The sequence below is a fragment of the Marmota flaviventris genome, chromosome 6, assembly GCF_047511675.1.
Source record: "Marmota flaviventris isolate mMarFla1 chromosome 6, mMarFla1.hap1, whole genome shotgun sequence".
Classification (NCBI taxonomy): Eukaryota; Metazoa; Chordata; class Mammalia; order Rodentia; family Sciuridae; genus Marmota; species Marmota flaviventris.
Genome location: NC_092503.1, coordinates 26190208 through 26210727, shown reverse-complemented (window position 1 = coordinate 26210727; position 20520 = coordinate 26190208). Strand labels below are relative to the sequence as shown.

The 20520-nt window shown below is 42.3% G+C and overlaps 1 protein-coding gene across 1 annotated transcript in view; it reads right to left on the bottom strand.

The window, feature by feature from the left end:
- Nhsl1 (NHS like 1) overlaps positions 1-17113 on the bottom strand; it is a 245953-nt gene extending 228840 nt beyond the window's left edge. Inside the window, exon 1 of the mRNA XM_071612992.1 lies at positions 16825-17113. Within this exon, the coding sequence (XP_071469093.1) occupies positions 16825-17113 (289 nt within the window). The remainder of the gene's footprint in view (positions 1-16824) is intronic.
- Positions 17114-20520: the final 3407 nt, after the last annotated feature.

Here is a 20520-nt window from a genome sequence, read left to right as displayed (position 1 = left end):
TGACCTTGCTCAAGGACCAAGGCAGTTTAGGGTGTTCCCGGTTTAAGATAGTCGTGTTTAGGGCGTTCCCAGTTTAGGTTCCAGGTTTAAGGTTTAAGATTATTCCTGCTGGGAATAGGGCGTATCCTGCTGCCTGAGTTCCCCTTGAGTTCTCACAGGATTCAGACAGTTTTTTGGGAGAGAGAAGCCCAGTGGAGGTGAATTTGGGCAGAGAACGTGGATTTTGGGCAGAGGACGTGATTGTAGACGGCTGGTGTGAGTTCGGGAATAAAGAGTTGCTGTTTGAATCTACAAGCTGTGTGGTGGCTCGTGATTGTGTGCCCAGCCAGACTGCGGCATTTGTGCCCAGCCAGACTGTGGCATTTGGTGGCCCGTACGGGGACGTCTAAAGCTTGGAGGTAAGTGAAATTGCTCGCCCCTGAGGAAGAGCGAAAGAATGGGTGACCAATTCAAAAAACAATGTGTTATTGTTTTGATTTATCTTGTTTTTGTTTCAAGCTGCCTATCCCTAGAAATTTCTCAGGCAAACTGGGAAAAATGGTTGGCTAAAGGTTTGAAGTTTGTCAGCCCTGAGGAAGAGAAAATTGATACAACGATTTTTTATTCCGTTTTTGTTTCATTCAGTTTCGGCTTTGTTTTGTGCTATCTTATTGGGTTGCGTTATCTTTATAGTAGATTAGAAATTAGTAAAAAACAAACCGAAAAGATGTTAAGTAAATTGTTAGAGGTTCAGACCATGGAGAAAGACATTTTAGATCAAGCAAAAGAGAAGGTCTCTCGAGCTAGTCAGACAGAGGAAGAAAATTTAAAGGAAAAGGGGTTGTTAGGAAAAAGGCCACAACAGGAGGCTGTTACTAACTCCGTTTTATCACAAGAGGGCGTAATTCAACCAACAGCCCCACCGATGGAGACAGCTGAGTGGCCCTCAAACCCCGTAGTTGATAAATGGGATCCTGAGACAGGACCTCAAAGATTAGCATGCCCTGTACTTGAACAGGCAGGAGGGCAGCGAATTCACCGTGCATTAGATTTTAAAACAGTGAAGCAGTTAAAGGAGGCTGTAACAACCTATGGTCCCCAAGCTCCCTTCACGGTAAGCATGGTTGAGTCCATTACTAACTTGGACATGACGCCAGCAGATTGGGCTAGCATGTGTAAATCTGTACTAAATGGAGGACAATATTTGTTATGGAAGGTTGCCAATGAGGAATTTTGCACGGAGACAGCTAGGCGAAATGCAGCAGCCAGTTACCCTCAAAGAAATCTAGATATGTTGTTAGGAAAAGGACCTTATGAGGGTCAACGGCAACAAATTGAATATGATCCTGCTATATATGCACAAATTGCTGCAGATGCAGTTAGGGCATGGAAGACTTTACAAGGACATGGAGATTTACAAGGTCAGCTATCTAAGGTAATACAGAGAGCTAATGAACCTTACGCTGACTTTGTAGATAGGCTAATTCAAACGGCTGCCAAAATTTTTGGGGATACAGAACAAGCAATGCCATTAATAAAACAACTGGCTTATGACCAAGCAAATCGTTGCTGCAGAGAGGTTATTAGACCATGGAGACATGAAGATTTAAACACATATATTAAATTATGTAGAGATATTAATGAACAAGGGCAAGTCTTGGCAGCTGCAGTACAACAGGCTTTAGATGCCAGGCCAAAAACATGCTATGATTGTGAACAAACAGGACATTTTAAAAGGAATTGCCCCATAGGAGGAGGGTTTAACAAAAGTAGGTATCAAAGGAATAGAATACCGGGTATTTGCCCACGATGCCGTAGAGGGAGACATTGGGCTAATGAATGCCGTTCTCAAACCACCATAGAAGGTACTCCCTTATCAAAAAACGGACAAAGACCAGGTATTTATCCAAGATATCGTGGAGAAAGGCATCAGGCTCCATTGCCAAAAAATGGACAGGGGGGCCCAATGCTCCGGGGCCCACAACCACAAATATACGGGGCAGTGGAGGATCCCAGCAACACCATCAGGGTAGTGCCCAGGACACATTGTCCATTAAATCCCTCATCAGACAAACCCGAGGGAGCGCAGGGTTGGACATCTGCGCCTCTGCCAGAGCAGTATTAACTCCAGAGATGGGAGTTCAAATCATTCCCACAGGAGTAAAAGGACCTCTTCCCCAAGGAACAGTAGGCTTATTACTGGGACGTAGTTCATCTACATTAAAAGGACTTATGATAAGTCCTGGGGTAATTGATCCCGATTATGTAGGTGAAATAAAAATTATAGCTAGTTCTCCAAGAGGTATATCAGTAATTTCACCAGGAGATAGAATAGCACAGTTGTTAATAATACCCAGCCTACATAATAAATTTCCTAGTCATAGTGTAGAAAGAGGTTCCAGGGGATTAGGCTCCACAGGTGTAGATTGGGCTATGTTGTCTTTAAATTTAGATTCTCGCCCAATGCTAAAACTAAATATTCAAGGTCATGAGTTTAATGGGCTACTGGACACAGGAGCTGACCGTAGCATCATATCTAGTCAAGAATGGCCAAAACATTGGCCATTACAACAAGCCACTCAAACGCTTCGAGGCCTAGGAGTGGCGACTAATCCCCATAGAAGTTCTATGATATTAGATTGGAAGGATCCTGAAGGATGTGAAGGAACTATACAGCCATATGTATTGGATCATCTTCCTATAAATTTATGGGGACGAGATGTCCTAGATCAATTAGGTTTGACGTTAACAAATAACATCAATCCTAATGCGCCCACTACTAGGGCTAGACAAGGCTTTAGGAAAGAAAAAAGATTAGGAAAACAAGGGCAAGGTATAGCAGCACCAGTACAAATAGATCAAGGAACAGACAGACATGGGTTGGATTTTCAGAAAGGGCCACTGAGACAATCAAAATTACTTGGAAATCAGAAAGACCAGTGTGGGTTCCTCAGTGGCCCCTGACTAAAGAAAAGACACAAGTAGCCCATGATCTGGTCAAAAAACAATTAGCGGAAGGACATATACAACCTTCCATATCTCCCCATAATACTCCCATTTTTGTCATCAAAAAGAAATCTGGTAAATGGAGATTATTGCAAGATTTAAGAGCCATTAATAATGAGATGGTTATTATGGGACCTGCTCAATCAGGGATTCCTCAATTGTCTGCTTTGCCAAAAACCTGGCATGTTTTAGCTATAGATATTAAAGATTGTTTTTTTTCAATTCCAATTCATCCCGAGGATAGTCCACGTTTTGCATTTACTATCCCTGCATTAAATCATGAAGGTCCTGATCAGAGATATGAATGGAAAGTACTCCCTCAAGGGATGGCTAACAGTCCAACTATGTGCCAAATATATGTTAACAAAGCAATCCAGCCACTTAGAAATCAAAATCCTGAACTACAAATATTTCACTATATGGATGATGTATTATTGGCACATAAAGATAAAAACATATTGCTGGAATGTTATGCCACACTTACAAACTTATTAAAAAATTATAATCTAGAGATAGCAATAGATAAAGTACAATTAAATTTTCCAATTAATTATTTAGGAGTTCTATTATCCTCAACCATGGTCCGTCCACCAAAAATTCAAATACGAGTAGATCAACTCAAATCACTTAACGACTTTCAAAAGTTATTGGGAGACATAAATTGGATAAGGCCTTATCTAGGTATACCAACAGGAGAGTTGGGACCTTTATTTGATATTCTAAAAGGTCCATCAGATCCAAATTCACCCCGCATGTTAACTCCTAAAGCAAGAAAGGCATTAAAAATTATTGAAACATATATGGAAAATATGCATTTGGATAGATTTGATATAAGTTTGCCTTTATTATTTATTGTACTACCAACAAAAAATATTCCTACAGGAGTATTTTGGCAAGACGGTCCATTATTGTGGATACATTTATCTTATTCTCCTAACACTATTCTTACTAGGTATCCTGAGGCTGTAGGACAATTAATACTCAAAGGAATAAAAGCAGCGAAGGGAGTGTTTGGAATTTCTCCCAATAAAATTATTACTCCATATACTATGGATCAAATTGATGAGTTAGCTAATGAGTTAAATACTTGGGCAATAATCATGTGTAAATCTAATGTTTCATTTGATAATCATTTACCATCTAATCCTTTGTTGTCTTTTTGGTCTAAGCATCCTGTAGTTTTTCCTAAAATGACAAGAAAAACACCTATCATGAATGCTCCAAATATATTCACTGATGGGTCAAATAATGGTACAGCAGCAGTAGTTACCCCTGATCAAACTTTTACATTTTTAGTACCCAAACAATCAGCTCAAAAGGTAGAGCTTAATGCAGTTTTACAAGCTTTTTTGATGTTTAAAGATTCTGTATTTAATTTATTTTCTGATAGTCAGTATGTAGTTAATGCTATAGTATCTCTTGAAGATGCTGGTAGGATTTCCCCTTCTTCTACTGTTTTCTCTTTGTTTTCCACTATACAAAGTCTAATCTGGGACAGAAAAGATCCATTCTTCATAGGACATATTAGGGCACATACAGGATTGCCTGGAGCCCTTAGTTTAGGCAATGATTTAGCAGATAAAACTACACATGACATACATATTTTCTCTACATTTGAAGAAGCTACAAATTTTCATAAAAGGTTTCATGTTAATGCTAATACTTTACAAAAGCGTTTTAAAATAACTAAGGATCAAGCCAGACATATAATAAAACAATGTCAAAATTGTGTGACATTTTTACCACAAGTTAATCTTGGAGTCAATCCTAGAGGACTGATACCTAACCATATTTGGCAGATGGACGTCACACACTTGCCAGAATTTGGAAAATTAAAATATTTACACGTTACAGTTGATACTTCTTCCGGATTTTTGATGGGCTCCCTTCATGCCGGAGAAAAAACTAAAGATGTTATAGCTCATTGCTTACAAAATTTTGCCACTGTGGGCGTTCCTAAACAGTTAAAAACCGATAATGGTCCTGGCTATACCTCTACCTCTTTTAAACAATTTTGCTCATCATTTGGTATTACTCATATAACAGGAATCCCATACAATCCACAGGGACAAGGCATAGTTGAAAGAGCTCATCAAACTATTAAAACATACTTATTAAAGCAAAAAGAGGGAATTGGAAAGGGGTATATATCCCCCAAAGATAAACTTAAAATAACGCTTTTTACTCTAAACTTTTTAAATTTGGATTCATCAGGACTTAGTGCTGCGGAAAGACATATGTATCCAAAAAATGTACATAAGCCTAAAGTACTTTGGAAAGATATTCTAACAGGACAATGGAAAGGTCCTGACCCAGTGATTGTCTGGAGTCGGGGGTCTGTTTGTGTTTTTCCACAGGGAGAACAGCAGCCCATTTGGATTCCAGAGAGATTAACTAAAACAGTCTCTACAGATTGAAAAGAAGATGATTTGACTCAAATCCATAACAGCTGATATCCAGAACTCCAGCTTGGCCATTCCTACATCTGCGACAGTGATTAACCAGGATGCTTTTTTTCAATAGCTATTTTATTATTGCATTTTTCCACATCATAAGGTTCTATTTTTATTTTTTGAGCTCATACAAACCTAGGTTAATGTTTTTCTGATCAGTTTTATTTTTTGACTGTGGAGTTTTTAAACATTGCAATGGAGATTTCACCCAGGTAAAGCTACAAGGCCTTTACTATTTTCTTATGTGTTGTACGTTTGTGTACACTCTTGTGTTTTGTGTTGTATGTCTGTATGTGCGTATGTCCATATTTCTTATATGAGGAGCGCTCATGAAAAAATGGATCCGAATTATTATTATTTTTATTCACGTGATTTAAATGGTTTAATTTAAATTAGGTAAACAGCTGTTAAAGATTGTTTTTAAAGGAGGTTAACAGATCTGTTTGTTTACTAATTTAAATTAGGTAAACAGCTGTTAAGGATCGTTTTTAAAGTAGGTTAACAGATCTGTTTGTTTACTTTCACCTTTCCTTTTCATTATATTTGATAATTCTTTTCAGGATAATGTCTTTTTAGCATCATTGCCAGAATTCCCATCTCCATCCCAGTGCCGGTGAAGAACTCAACAAGTAATGCTCAATCAAAGAGTCAACTTACTTTGGGAGGAAACGGATTTTGGGAGGAAATGGACATATTGATAGATTCCTCTGCTTTGAACTGCTTGCAGAACTTGCCTGGACTATGTAACTATCGTTTGGTGCAGCGAATTGTGGTAATGCTGGCATATCTTTGCTGATGGTGTCACTAGTGATGCAATTTTTATTTCCTTGCCAGCGCACCCCATGTTAATTGTGGTAGTGCTGACATATCTTTGCTGATGGTGTCACCAGTGATGCAATTTTTTCCCAAGGAGCCGTCAATTGGCTTGGTGTCGTGGCATTTCTGTATCCTCCTCCCTTCTGCTAGTGATGGTCTAAAATTTGGGGGCCAATGGCTTATGCTGGACCGGTAGTCAGTGATGGGTATGATCCAATTGCAGTGGTATCAACCTAAGACAGGAGGCTGACGCCTAAAGGTCAGTTTTCCGATGACGGGTAAGAACCATATGTTGAATTGGACAACCTACCAGGCACGGTCCATAAGCCACATTAACCTCACTCCCCCACTGGCACCAAGGCCAAATTTGGGGGCCAACAGAGGTGAGGCAAAGAACCTCACCCCCCCACTGGTGCATACACCTATCCACAAGTATGGCTGTATGCTGGACCGGTAGTCAGTGACGGGTATGATTCAATTGCAGTGGTATCAACCTAAGACAGGAGGCTGACGCCTAAAGGTCAGTTTTCCGATGACGGGTAAGAACCATATGTTGAATTGGACAACCTACCAGGCACGGTCCTTAAGCCACATTGCTTGTTGTTTAATTAATCAGAAGGGGGGAGATGCTGGGAGCCATTAGCCAAGTAGGTATGACAATTTCCTTGCCAGCGTACCCCATGTTGCTGACATGTTGCAGCGACATTGAATGTAGGTGACCTTGCTCAAGGACCAAGGCAGTTTAGGGTGTTCCCGGTTTAAGATAGTCGTGTTTAGGGCGTTCCCAGTTTAGGTTCCAGGTTTAAGGTTTAAGATTATTCCTGCTGGGAATAGGGCGTATCCTGCTGCCTGAGTTCCCCTTGAGTTCTCACAGGATTCAGACAGTTTTTTGGGAGAGAGAAGCCCAGTGGAGGTGAATTTGGGCAGAGAACGTGGATTTTGGGCAGAGGACGTGATTGTAGACGGCTGGTGTGAGTTCGGGAATAAAGAGTTGCTGTTTGAATCTACAAGCTGTGTGGTGGCTCGTGATTGTGTGCCCAGCCAGACTGCGGCATTTGTGCCCAGCCAGACTGTGGCAGGTAATTATATTCCAAAGAATCATGAGTAGACTGATGTTTGGACCTAAAAGACACACTCTCATAATTCAAAAATTAACACTTTTTTTTTTTAGAACTCTGAACATATGGCAAATGCATTTAAATGCAATTCTCTTTCCCTGATGCTATTAGCATTTTTAAAGATGAGGAGGAATCTAGTTTACTGTAGGCAGAATATACACAAATTTGAACAAATGGCTGACTGATCTATTGGGAAGATGTAAATAACCCTCCAACATGTAAAAATCCACACGATCTCTCTGTTTTAAAATATTACTTGAGGGTGCAGCTCAGTGGTCAAGCACTTGCCTAGAATGCATGAGGCCCTGAGCTCAATCCTTAGCACTGCAACCAATAAATAAATGTGATTTTACTTGATAGAGTCCTTCTGGCCATAGACTTTATTTCAGACACAAAGATTTTATTTAAATTCCCCTTCCTAAGAATCTGAGAGAGATTATTTATCAAAATTGTATTCACAAGTTTATCTTTTCAAATAGTAAAACTTCTGATTATCAAACAGTAAAATCTAACTCATAAAAGCAGAGAGAATGGTTGGTTCCTGGGGCTGGAAGAGGTGGGTGGGTAGAGTAAGATATCGGGAAAAGGATACAAAATTTGTGCTGAGAAATAAAGGTGTGCTGGTGCACGCCTATAATCCTATCAGCTCTGACTGAGACTGAGACAGGAGGATTGCAAGTTCAGGGCCAACCTCAGTAACTTATCAAGGCTCTAAGTAACTTAGCAAGACCTTGTCTCAAAATAAAAATAAATAAACAAAAAGGGCTGGGAATGTGGCTCAGTGGTTAAGCAGCTCTGGCTTCAATCTCTAGTACAAAAAAAAAAGAAGAATTTCAAAAGGTGCAGAAAGGTGACTATAGTTAGTAACAATGTATTATATATGTGAAAATCTTCAAAGAGCAAATTTTATGTTTTCTCACCACAAAAAAAGTGAGGTAAGACATGTTACTTAGCTGTAGTTAGCCATTCCACAATGTATACAGCATAAATGTTATTTGACCTTCATTTGTTGATTTTAAAATAAGTAAATGAATTTTTAATTTATCGATTGAATCACAAAATGCCAAAAATTGTAAAAGCCTGCAGTAATTATTTTAGTTGAAATGTCTATTTTATAGATAAGGAAATCAAGGGTTAGAAACATTGAATAAACTGGTCCAAATCCGCATACTAGCACAAACTGGGCACAGTGATGTACACCTATAATCCCAGATGTTTGGGAGGCTAAGGCAAAAACATCACAAGTTTGAGGTCAGCCAGGCCAAGACCTTTTTTCAAAATAATACTTGAAAAAAGGACTAGAGACATAGCTCAGTGATAGAGTGCCACTGAATTGAATCAACAGTACAGAAAAAAAAAAAAAGAAGAAAAGAACAGAACATGGCAGAGGTGAAGCCAGACTCAAGTTTCTCAATTCCCAATATACAAAGCTCTCCTGTCCATCTGCCCATTGCAGTGGTCCTCAATTTGCCTGCTCAGAGAACACTGTGGCATTTGTTAAACATGCTAGAGACAGGCTCAACAGGGTTTTGAAAGGGTCTGGGAATTTTGTTTTGTTTTGTTTACAGTACTAGGAATGAAACCCAGGATCTTGCAATTACTAGGTAAACACTCCACCACTGAAGTACTTCCCCAAACCTTTTTAAATTTTATTTGAAGATAGGGTCCCAATGAACTGCCTAGGATGGTCTCAATTGCAATTATCCTTTCTCAGCATGGGATTACAGATGTGCACTACCATGCCCTGCTAAGGAATCTCTATTTTTAACATAAGTTCTAGGCAAGTAGGAAACACTGCTTGATCTCACACAGCCTCTTTAACTGAATGGTACAACTGCCCACTTAGCTACCATCAGTTTTTGTTAATAAATTTAAGGACTATTCAGGGATTAGAGGTGGGTGGAAGCCACATCCTCACAAACATTCTCTATAGTATGTGGTGTTTCTTTTCTTTTTTTTTTGGTACTGAGGATTGAACCCAGGGGCACATTTCACCACTAAGCCACAACCCTATCCCATTCTATTTTTTATTTTGAGACAAGATCTCACTAAATTGCTCAGGGTCTCACTAAATTACTGAGGCTGACTTTGAACTTGCAATCCTTCTGTCTCACCCCCCCCCCCCACTCCCAGCCCTGAGTGGCTGGTGTTATAGGCACGCATCCAGATGCAATGTTTCAATGAAATCAAGTCTTATGCCAATTTCACTGGAGAGGAACATATATAAGCAGGCACAAAATTAGCCACATAACTTGTTCTTAGAAGTGCAGAGAAGTGGCAGGCCTGGTGGTGCATGCCTGTAATCCCAGCAACTCAGGAGGCTAAGGCAGGAGAATTGTAAATTCAAAGCCAGCCTCAGCAATTTAGTGAGGCCCTATTTAGCAAGATCCTATTTTTTAAAAAAAAGAACAAGAAAAAAGAAAAGATAAAAAGTGCCCCTGGGTTCAATCCTTAGTACCAAAAAAAGAAGAAGAACAACAACAACAGAGAAGTCTCTATGCTATCTTTAGAACTCTGAGAAATATTTTGCAGAAAAGTTTTGTTCTGAGGAAGCAAAGACATTCTGACATCAGGACTAGCCAAACTTCTAGTTAGGTCAGAGGACAGTCTGTTGTGACTTAGGACAATGCACTTAACACCTAAAACACTACTCAGAAGTATGAGCCTACTCTGTCAAATTCTTATACCTGTTTATGTAAAGACAGGGCCTATAGGATCTTTCTGCCAACCAGCTATCTTTTTTTGGTGGGGTGGGTTCTGGGTATTGAATCCAGAACCTCACACATACTAAACACATGTCTGCCACTAAGCTACACCCCCAGGTAACCAGTTATCTTGAACAACATATAGCTCACCTCTAAAAACTATACAGTGTTCCAAGGCCATCATGTACAGGTGCACAGGCTGAGCACATAATATGATGTGAAGAGGTCCCCACGGTTGTGCAGTACAGCCAACCTCTCTCAACTTGGAACATTTCTGGAATCCGTTTTTTGTTGTTTGTTTGGCAGGGGGCACTGAACTCAGGGCACTCTATCATCGAGCTACATCCCATCTTTTTATTTATTTTATTTTGAGATAGGGTTTCTCTAAGTTGCTAAGGCTGGTCTATAACTTGCCTCAGCCTCCCAAGTCACTGGGATTACAGGCATGAGCCACCATTTGTGGCTCACTAATGGACTCCAACAGGAAAAAAAAAAAAAAAAAAATCTGGTTTTCTAAAAACTTTTATTTTTAAGGCAAACAAACCATCTTTTCCTAATCTTTTTCAACAATTACATTTCATTCATCCAGGGAAGCGCTTCAAAGGCTTACAAGGGCTAAGCACAAGCTCTACCACTGAGCTAACCCCCAAATCCCAGATAGTACATTTAAGGTGAAAAGAGTTTTTGATTCAAAATCAGAAGACTCAAGTCTGTCTTGTATAGACCTCTTACCAACTCTAGAACTTCCATTTTTTCCTCTGTAAAGCCTCACTTTTTGTTTGTTTGTTTGTTTTTCCCTCTATTATTGAACCCAGGGGCATTCTACTACTGAACCTCTGCCATTTTAACTTTTCTATTTTGAGACAAGTTCTTTCTAAATAGCTGAGACTGGCCTCAAACTTGCATTCCTCCTGCCTCAGCTTCTAGAGTAGCTGGAATTACAAGGGTGTGCCACCATGCTTTTTTAATCATGAAAGAATTGCATGAGAAGTGTTAGTATTAATTATAAAAAGAAATAAATCATGGGGCTAAGAATCTAGGCTCAGTGGTAGAGCACTTGCTTAACATGAAGCCCTGGATTCAATCCCCAGCCCCATGAGAAGGAAAGAAAAAAAAATAAGGGGACCAGCGGGGACTTAAAACTGTAAAACACTGTACAAAGTGCAGAAAGTCAGTACCACATATTGTATGATTCCACTTGTATGAAATATCCAGACTAGTCAAATCTATAGGGGCAGAAAGTAGATTCACCGTTTGTCTAGGGGTGGAAATGTTTTTTTGTTTGTTTGTTTGTTTGTTTTTTAATATTTATTGTTTAGTTATTCGCAGGCACAACATCTTTGTTTGTATGTGGTGCTGAGGATCGAACCCAGGCCGCACGCATGCCAGTCGAGCGCCCTACCGCTTGAGCCACATCCCCAGCCCAGGGGTGGAAATATTAAAAGGAAATGGAGAATAACTGCTAATGAACATGAGACTTTCTTTTGGAATGATGGAAATGTTCTAAAATTGACTGCGGTTACATTGCACAACTCTGAGCATACTAAAAACCACCAAACTGTACACTTTAAGTGGGTGAATTATATAGTGTAATAATTTTATCTCAGGAAAGCTATTTATCTCACACACACATACACACAGATTAAAAATATACATATAAAACAGAAGCCAGGCATGGTGATGCATGCCTGTAATTCTAGCATCTCCAGAGGATGAGGCAGGAGGACTGCAAGTTCAAAGACAGTCTCGGCAACTTAGTAAGGCCCTTCTCAAAATAAAAAATATTTTTATAAAGGGCCGGGGATGTGGCTCAGTGGTTAAATGTCCCTGGGTTCAATCCTGGCATCAAAATAAATAAATAGTTTTCAAATAAATATATAAATAAATAAACAAACAAGGCCCTTGGGTTCAGTTTGCATTGATTTCTGCATAGCAAAGTCTCTTTTGACTGTTCACAGAGCCCAGACATAACTATTCACATTTCTAGGGGTTGCTACTTTTTTTTTTTCTTTTGGGTACCAAGGATTGAACTCAGGAGTGCTTAACTACTGAGGCACATCCCTAACCCTCTGCTGCAGTCTGGCTGGGCACAAATCAGGAGCCACTCAAGCAGGAACAAACTTTATTTCCGAATTCTGGCCAACGCCACCCACCGGCCCTTCCAGGAACACCCCACAACAACTGGAACTCCCTCCACCAGAACTCCACCAACCATGTGAACTCTCCAGGAATCCCCGCTCAAGGGGAACTCAAGGGGACCTCCGAGAGAACTCAAAAGTAGCAGCCGGCATCCGAGGCTGCAGGAGCCGCCCTATTGCCGGACAGCAGGGGTCCAATACACAACTGAATACACAGCCCGCCTCAATCCAGCACCATCCAGCCACAGCAATCCCACACAGCCCAACCTAACCATCATCATCCCAATGGCTGGCTGGTGCCAACCCCCCACCACCACCACCCCGGCAAAATGCCAGGGGCCATTCCAACTCGGCTGCGGGCCCCCAACACCCTCCTTTATATTTTATTTAGAGACAGGGTCTTGCTAAATTGCTTAGGGCCTCACTCAATTGCTTTGAACTTGTTATCCTCCAGCCTCAGCCTCCCAAGCTATGGGGATTACAAGCATACACCATCACACTTATTTTCAATGAGGCCTTATTTTGTCAGCAAAATTAATGAAGTCTGACTTTTACAGAAAGGAGATTTTGGCAGCTGAGTTCAAAACTTTTAAAAGATAGGAAATTAAAGTTTTGTTTTTTTTTTTTAAGTAACTGTCTTGCTCACTTAGATTTGCAACAGAAAAATAATAGTATTTTTCCCCAAGGCTTTTGTAGTTATTCTTCCTGACAAAAAGCACTAAGAAACATTTGTATTAGTTCAGAACAAACATTTATTAAGGTATTACATTCCAGGCACCATTCTATGCTCAAGAAAAACAAAACTGTGGCAATCCTTAGCTTCAAGGAGCTTGCTATCTGGCAGAGAGAAGCTGTTATGGATATACCATTTCAGTGCCCCTGGCAAATGGATGATGAAGACACATACTGATGCTCATCCTGGGGCCAGGCGAGTGCCATAGGAACACTTTTCCCAGCCTGGAGATGTCAAAGAAATCATAAGGGGAGCCTTCAATGACTAGGAGAATAGTAATGTGTGTCTTTGCCAATTTGTGACAACAACAAAAATCTATTTTGGATGACTTGTTATCCATAACATTTAATAATAAGCTTGATAAAATATTCCTAATAATCATTGAGGCCATGGGCTGGGGATGTGGCTCAAGTGGTAATGTGCTCGCCTGGCATGCGCAGGGCGCTGGGTTCAATCCTCAGCACCACATAAAAATAAAATAAAGATGTTGTGTCCGCCGAAAACTGAAAAATAAATATTAAAAAAAAATCATTGAGGCCAGCAGGACTGACCCATAGGACCAAAATGTTGTTTGTATACAGCAAAGATAGTCTACACATTTAAAAATCATTTCAATGACATCTTATATTACAGAAGAGCCCCATCAACCAATGATTGTGCTGTCCTGCCCCCTGGCTTTTGGGAAGCTAGCTGGAACATCACTTGCTCCGAGGGAGATCTTTTATGAAATATATCTACACTTTGTTCTCTATTTGGACACAGACCTAAAGGGAAGCTTCATAAGCAGTGGGACAGCAGGCAGGTCAATCTGAAGGTTGGGGTCTAGAAGGGATGTACTATTCATCATCTCTTAATCCAGGGTGAAACACTCCAACTCTTTTGGCCTGGATTTCCTCTCTGGTTAGGTGTTCGTGAAACAGATGAATGGCCTTCAGAGTCAATTCCAAGTCTAAGAATCTAGATGTCCACACATACTAATGGAGTATATTATTCTGAAGACCTGCCTAAAACAAGACTAAAATAACTTCAAATTGTAACTTTTACGTAGGAATAGGTTTGAAGCATTGTTTTTAAAGAATTCTAACAGATGCTAAATAGAAAGAATGAATAGGCAGTTCTTTGCTTTCTGGCATATAAAAAAGCATGCAAAGGTAGAAAAAAAAAAACCACAAAAACTAATAATGTCTTTATAGTTCAGCTTTCTTCTGTATATGCACTTATACTCTTAGGCATAATTATATTCAATAAAAGCCTTCTTTTGTGATCATAAAAAAAATGATTAGCCAGGGTTTCTGGTATAAAATCAAAGCCATTTAAGATTCAAACTTATTAAAAGTTTTGAAATGAATTATTTCAGTCATTATAATAAGAACAACCTTAGTTAACTTAGAGAATTTAGGTAATTTCTGGTTATGGACATGTAGCCCACTAAGACTTATGCACATAAAGGAGAGAAAAGTCATATATTTAGATGCAAAACAAAACTAACAAAGCAGTTCTTGACTTTCAGGAATTTTTCTTGGTTCTGCTTTCCTTCCCACCTTGGCCCACCCACCCCACCCTCTTCTTAGAGATACTAGGGATTAAATCCAGGGCCTGGGTTTGCACCAGCTAGTTGAGCACTCTGCCACTGAGTTAAACCCACAGCCCACTGCTTTTTTGTTTGTTTTTGGTTTTATTTTGTTTAAAGATATTAACTGGCAGAGCACAGTGGCACAGGCCTGTAATCCCTGCTATTGGGGAGACTGAGACAGGAGGATCTCAAGTCCTCCTGCCTCAGCAAACTGGCCAGCCTCAGCAAACTGGAGGCCAGACTGGACAACAGTAAGACTGTCTCAAAATACAAAACTAAAAAATGTTTTTAAAAAACCACTAGGGATTTAGCTCTGTGGTAAAGTGTCCCTGAGTTCAATCCTCAGTACCAAAGAAAACAAAAAAAGGGCTGGGGAGCTGGGTACAGTGATACTCGCCTATAATCTCAGTGACTCAGGAGGCAGAGGCAGAAGGATCACAAATTCAATGCCAGCATGGGCAATTCAGCAAGACCCTGTTTCCAACTTTTTAAAAGTGGGCAAAGGGGTGAGGGGGTGGCTGGGAGGTAGCTCAGTGGTAGAGAACACCTGGGTTCAATTCTTAGTACTGCCAAAAATAAAAATAAAAAATAAAGATCTTAATTGGCTTTCTTTTCTGATTCTAGAATCAGGCAACACTTCATTCCATTAAATAGAATGTGCTTCCTCTTGTTTTTAATTCCCACAATAGATTAGTTCATCCAGTAGTCAGATTTGCTTCATCACATTGTTGGTCAAGGGTGAAATTCTCATTCACCCATGTACACATATCCTACAGAAAAGACATAGAAGCAACTAGTGATCGCCATGTTGACTATGACATTCCTCTAGGACAATACATCCTTATGCACAGATCATTATTCACATTAGATAGATATATTCCGATTGCGTCCAACTTCATGAGATCACTGATTCCCATCCTCATCCCCTCCCACTCACCTAGGTTAGGAGCTGTCCACAATTTATAAGAATGTGTTGACAGCACAATCAAAGAGGTGAACTATAAAAATGTAAGACCATCACATAACTGGACAACTTGGAGAAAGATGGTATTATAGCAAGCAATCTTACCGGAATTATTGAAAGTTTGAACTCTTAGGCTGTAGAGTAGTTAAAATATAGGGCTGGGGCTGTAGCTCAGTTGCAGAGCACTTGCCTAGCATGCATGAGACACTGGGTTCAATCCTCAGTACTACATAAAAATAAACAAATATAATAAAGGTATTCTGTCCATCTACAACTACAAAATGTATTTTTAAAATAATATATATATATATATATATATATATACACACACACACATATACATACACACATCTAAGTTTTTCTAGCAAGTTGGAAAACAAGCTATTCAAGATTGCTTATGAAGTGATTCTAAGTGAGGCAATATTTCATCCTGAGCTGCTGAAATCTAGGCGTTACACCAATATCTCCCCTCCACCCTACAATCCATCAACCATCTCCAGTTTACACTCAGGATTATGACCAAGTCCACGAACATAAAAGGGAGAAACCAAATAGACATCACACAAAGTTTCTCTGCTTTGAGACAGCAGGAAATTCCAGTTGCTTCATTCACCAGAGCCAGTTAAGCTGCTGAGATGAAATGGGTGTTTAGGGAGATCACTGTGTCAGGACATAGACTTGATTTTCAGGGTTGGAGGAGGCCAGACAAAGATGAATGAATAGAGTCTCAGCTCAAGGTCAAGATCCTCTGAATCACAAAGAGCTGATGGGTCAGTCTGGGAGAGGAAACAAAATTCAGGGCCAATAGGAAAAAAACCTGAACTAAAAAATCTACAGTTTCGTTTGTAGGTAAGAACACAGGTACAACACGCGGCTAGGCAGAAAGGTAACAAGCAGACTCAATGCTTGCTGAGATCCCCCGACTTTTCCAAAAAGATCCTCCAGAAATCTAAAGAATGTATATCCATGTCAGTGTTCTACCCTTGCTTCTCAAATAGGCTACCTTCTTCCCCTGCCACTTTCCCATGGTTGCTCCTCTGTATACAGCACCCGCGGCTCTTCTCTCACTGAGAGAGAGGACAGAACAGCCCAATTGTCACACTCCGCGCCCATTCCACCAAGGTAGCCAAGAATCTCCCAGAAGCCGAGAAACCACGCGCCTGCTACCTGCGTTGCCTCCCTCCCGCGTCAGGCAGCCCCCACCCGAGAACCCTACACTCGAGGGGCTCCTGGCTCACACAGCGGCCCCAGAGCCGAACCCGCGCCGCCAGGGGGCAGCAGGGAGCATCTGGCCGCGCCTCCCGCCGCGTTCCCCTCCCCCGACCCGCCGGCCACTCACGGATTTTCACTCGGCGGTGGTCCAGGCGCGCGGCGGCGGCGTGCAGGGCGTCGAGGCGGCGGTGCAACTCAGCTGTGCGGTGGCCCAGCGCGACTGCCTGGCCCTCGAGCTCGCCGAAGATGTCTCCGGCGCAGCGCGACAGGTCGGCCAGCTGCGCCAGCAGGCAGACTAGGGCATGCGAGCTGACTTGCTCCAGCGAGCGGAAGAGTGGCGCGCCCGCGGCCCCGGCCTCCGCCAACTCGGGCCGGCGCAACCGCGCGGGCTCCACGGTCCTCTGGTGGAAGGGCATGGCGCGAGGCGGGGGGCGGCTCCGGCCGGCGGCGCCGCGGGCCGCCCCGGGCGAGCGCAGCCCTTAATCCGCCCCCCGTCGGCGCGGGGCGCGAGTCTGCATGCAACACAAAGAAAGGTCCCCGGCAGCGGCTGGGCGCCGAGGGGAAGCTCCGCGGCTCCTGCCGGCGGGGGAGAGGCCGGGCAGGAAGGACGCACCGACAGACTAGCGGACTCGCGGGCGGGCAGTAGCCCAGGAAAGGGATCGGGGGTCCAAGCCGCCCGGCGCCTGGTGGCGTCCTCCCACCAGCCGGGATTGCCCTGCCGCGCAGCGAAAGGAAGTTCCCGGAGCAGCTCCCGAGCGGGCGGCAGTGGCCGCGGCGGCGAGTGGAGCCGGGAGTCCCGCTGAAGTTTGCAGGCAGGCAGGAAAGAGCCGGTGGCTCCTTCCCTCCCTCCCGATTGGAGAGGGAGGAGGAAGCGGGGGAAGTGCCGCCGACACCGGGCGAGAGGGAGGGGAGGCAAAAGAAAGGAAAGGGGGAGGAGAAAAGGGCCGGCCCGGGGAACCACCTGCGGCTCCCGCGGCCGCCGCGCCCAGCGCCCAGCGCCTGCGGGCGGTGGCAGCCCGGGTGCCTCAGCGCACCCTGCCGGGGCCCGCACGGCCACACAGTCCCGGAGCTCCCACGTCGCCGCCCACTCCTCTTCGAAGCCCAAGGGCGGTGGGCCAGAGCCTCCGCCCGTCCCCCAGGCTGGGGTGGAGCGCTGCGCGGGCGCCGGGGAGGCGGAGGCGCTGGGACCGCTCCGGCTGCTCACCTGCGCTCCTGCCCTCTGGTAGCAGTGAGTCAGGCGCGCCCCGCCCCACGGGGAACGCCCCAGGCCCTGTCTGACTCCCACTGGTCTCTCCCCTGGAAAGCGACCAAGGTTTCTGGGCCATTTCGGTGGGCTTGAGAGAAGACGTCGTTAAATCATCCTGTGGCCAGGGTTTCTGTAGCCAACCAGGAGTCCTACCTAGTCCCAGTTGGAAAAAGCATCGAAGTCCTCTTCAGAGAGCTTGAGGCTTCCTACCCCTCCAACTGGAAAAGTCCTGGCTGATGTGTGCCTAATCTGTTTCTTTACCCAAGCATGAGAGTTGGCCAGCGGGGTACCAAAACCTAGATTGCTGAATTCGGGGCCTGGAAGACTGTTAAACTAAATGCTGTTGAGGATGGTGGTCATGGGACACCCAGCTAACTCAAACCTTCTGGTAAGAAGTATTTGAGGAGACTGGGTCCAATATCCCGAAGCGAAAATCCCACTGGCCTCATCGCTATGTTTGCTCAGAAAAGGAATCTCAGTTCTTTGGTTTCTTGCCCCGCAACTGACCCTCATTGCTGTACTGTTACATGGCCCTTTGGGAATCAGTCTCCCAGAGTGGTGCTGATTGTAAAATATGTAAGTGTATTCCTTCTCTCGGGCGCAGGAGCAATGCAAGGCAGATGCACTTGAGGAGAGCTCCACTGAATAAAATTGAGCAGACAGAATGTATTTTTATTTATTTATCATTTGTTTGTTTTTGCACTTTTCCTCTTGCATGGTTGCTTTTACAATATGCATTAGTAATAATCTAATACCACCTACTGGGATCATCTTCAGGGTTGTTAATGAAGCACAAAGGAACTGCTGCAGTGGGTGAAAAAAAATGCTTTGAAATTTGCAGAGTGCTTTGAAACATTGTATGAACATCAGCAACAGTATGAAAGTGTGCTTATTCCTCAAGAAATGTGTTGAGTGTCTGTGTAACTGGTCCTTGTGGCCTATGCAGGTAATTCCAGTGACTCCGGAGGCTGAAGCAGGAAGATCCCAAGTTTTCTGGGTGACTGAGGGACACCCTGTATCAAAAATTAAAAATAAAAACGGCTGGGGATGTAGCTCAGTGGTAAACTGCCCCTGGTTCTGTCCCCACTACCAAAAAATCATCCCTGCCATCAGGACACTCCCAGTCTAGTAGCAGACCTGCATAATATTTTACAGTTACGTACAATATAACTTGCAGATTTAAAGTGTGCAATTCAGTGTTTTTAGTATATTCACATTTTATGCAAACATCAATAGAATCTATTTTGAAACATTTCACCCCCCCCTCCAAAAAAATTTAATTCTCCCCTTACCTTCTACTTCCCTTCACTAGCCATATACAAACCACTTTAGGTTATCTTTATATATCTACCTGTTCTAGCTATATCAATGAAATCAAACAATCTTGTGACTTCTTTCACAGTGTAATGTTTTCAACATTTATTCCTGGTATAGCTCTTCAGTTCCATTTTATGACTAAATAATAAATATCTTTTTGTATGGATATCAAATTTTGTTGATCCACTCAGTTGATGGCCAGTTTGGTTTTTACTTACTAGACATTATGAGTAATGCTGCTGTGAATATTCATGTACAGGATATTGTGGACATGTTTTCATTTCTCTTGGTTATATACCTAGGAGTAGAATCATGGGATCATATGGCAATTCTATGATTAAGCTTATAAAGAAGTACCAGACTATTTTCTAAAGCAATGGCCCAGTTTACATTCCTACAAGCAATGACTGAGGGCTCCAGTTTTTCTACTTCCTTACCAACACTTGTTATTATTTCTCTTTTTTTATTACAGCCATTCTCCTGGGTGTGATTGTTTTGATTTGCATTTCCTTGATCACTTAAGATACTGAGCATCTTTTTTGTGTGTACCTATTGGCCACTTGTTTCTCTTTAAAAAAAAAAAAAGTCTGCTCAGATTTTTTACTCATTTTCAAAATCATATCACTGTCTTTTTATCATTAAGATGTAATCAATTTTTTATATATTCCAGATACATGTCCCTTGCCATGTATAATATTTGCTTGATAAATTACTTTCTTGTAGTTAAATTAAGCATTTTTTCTTTAGTTTATTCATTCTGAACTGGAGGTGCAGCTCAGTGGTACAGTGCTTGCCTAGCATGTTCAAGGTCCTGGTTTCATCCCCAGGCACAGCCAAAAAAAGGAAAAAAGACCTGTTCAGTAAGGATAGGTCTTCCTCTTCCACCTGCATGACAACTTGAGCAGACCCATCAGTTTCTTCTCTCTCAAGTAATAGAACATCCTACTTTTAGTTTAAGAAATAAAACCTGCTTTCTATAAATAAAATCTTTCCCACCTCCCAGCAGGGCCCTTCTGTGGGCAGAATTACAGGCAAGGAGCTTGTCCCCACTCCCTCTCATGTTTTCCCAGCCAGTATGCTACCACAGTATGGGAAAGGAGGAAAGTTTATACTGGACTGGAGTACTGGAATGGTACTCCGATAAAATGGTATCATACCTGTTGGGTTTACGGGCATGATGTTTCAAACAGACACTTTTAAATCCCTCATGGGAATGTTTGGCCACAGGCAATGAATTTTCTCTATTTCTTCTACCCCAAC